At 54.6% G+C, this 1,570-nt stretch overlaps 1 protein-coding gene across 1 annotated transcript in view; it reads right to left on the bottom strand.

The window, feature by feature from the left end:
* IL37 (interleukin 37) overlaps positions 1–1,276 on the bottom strand; it is a 1,729-nt gene extending 453 nt beyond the window's left edge. Inside the window, 2 exon segments of the mRNA XM_023744358.1 lie at positions 660–895; positions 1,129–1,276. Of these exon segments, the coding sequence (XP_023600126.1) occupies positions 660–895; positions 1,129–1,276 (384 nt within the window).
* Between the last annotated feature and the right edge of the window lie 294 nt (positions 1,277–1,570).

Below are 1,570 nucleotides of genomic sequence, written 5' to 3'. Positions count from 1 at the left end.
TCAAGCGCTGTCATGAAGTGTGAGCGATGCTGAACTAGATTCTAAACCTTTCCCTCCCTCTCATTTCCAAATCGCTATCATCGCCCTGTCACACGGAGGTGTCCGACGGAGAGCGTGAATCGGAACATCAACAGTACTCTCGTAGACTACCTACTTCTTTCGTTCACTCTTATCCCCATCCTTACTCCTCCTTCTATCGGAGCACCACTGTTTTCTCACTGTCATATAATCCTTTATTTCCTCTATACTCTCATTTCCCGTCTTTTTTCCTTCTACACGATTTAGTCTCTCCCTAATTCTCCATTCTTACTATGGCTTCTCTTTTTTTCCTTTCTCCGCCTATTCCCCCTTTCACCTGTTCTCTCGTCTCTTCCTCTCCATTACATTTCTCCCTATGAGTTGGGATACTATTGCTGTCCTCTCTGTTTACGACCATCTCCCCCTTGACCCCCCCCCCCCTTCGTCTCCATCCCTCCCCCCACTCCCCCCCCCCCCCTAACTTATTCAACATCTCTGGGGGGGGGGGGGGCGGGGGCGGGTGGTTCCTGTGGCCCCAGCCCAGGGGAGAGGCATAGCAGGGAGCGAGGGGCACTGCTGGCCTGGCCTTCCCCTTTGGGGTGGCTGAGAGGACAGGACGCTGGGTGGGAATGAGCGCTCACCTTCAGCTGGAGGGTGGGCTGGCCTTTCTTCTTGTCCATCTCACAGTAAAGACACAGCTTTCCTCCTGAGACGGCCAGGAAAACGGGGTTTCCCTTGTCACCCGCTGAGCTCAGGCGAGAGGCTAAGACGTAGAAGGTCTCTGGGGAAAGAGTCACAGAAAGCAGGGTGGTCCTCAGAGCAGGCATGAGCCTTCTGCCTGTGGGGCTGCCGGCTCCTTCACTCGGGTTCAAGCCTCCTCCTCCCCCACAGACCAGAGAGACTCCCCTCAGATCTTGTGCCCTCAGACCCTCCACTCCACACTGCATTCCCAGCAGCCCCCGGGGCTGCTCCACCCACTGCCTGCCCCCTGCTGGAGCTGGAGGTGTCCTACAGCCTGAGCTGAGCCCCAGTTGGAAGGACTTGGGGGACAGAAAACAGGAGAGAGAGAGAGAGAGAGAGAGAGAGAGAGAGAGAGAGAGAGAGAGTCACCTGGGCTTGTGTTGGGTTTTTTGTGAACTGCTATGAGGGTCCCACCGTTCAGCACCAATACTTTGTGGTCCCGGTCGTGAAAGCTGAATTTCTGTGGTTCTGGGTTCTTCACTTTTGGATCTGGATGAATATAACCAGATGTCAACATTTCACATTGAAAATGGAAAACTCAATCCTTCTTAGGCCACAGGAGGGTCCCAGCCCAGCCCTCCTCCTGCCTGTGGGCTCAGACATCAGCCCACTGAAGACCTCCCCACGCCAGGCTCCCTGCCTTGCTCCAGACCAGCGATTCAGCACATGTGTGAGCACGTGGGTTCCCAATTTTGACACATGGGTTCAGCCCCAAGCTCTGTGACTTACTGCTCTAGCACATAGCAGACGTCACTATTCTCTCCAAACCTCATGTCCTCGTGTGTAGAATGGGGGTAAGAACAGCACCTAC

The sequence above is a fragment of the Myotis lucifugus genome, unplaced genomic scaffold, assembly GCF_000147115.1.
Source record: "Myotis lucifugus unplaced genomic scaffold, Myoluc2.0 scaffold_454, whole genome shotgun sequence".
In the NCBI taxonomy this organism is placed as follows: Eukaryota; Metazoa; Chordata; class Mammalia; order Chiroptera; family Vespertilionidae; genus Myotis; species Myotis lucifugus.
This window is presented reverse-complemented; position numbering and strand designations above follow the sequence as displayed.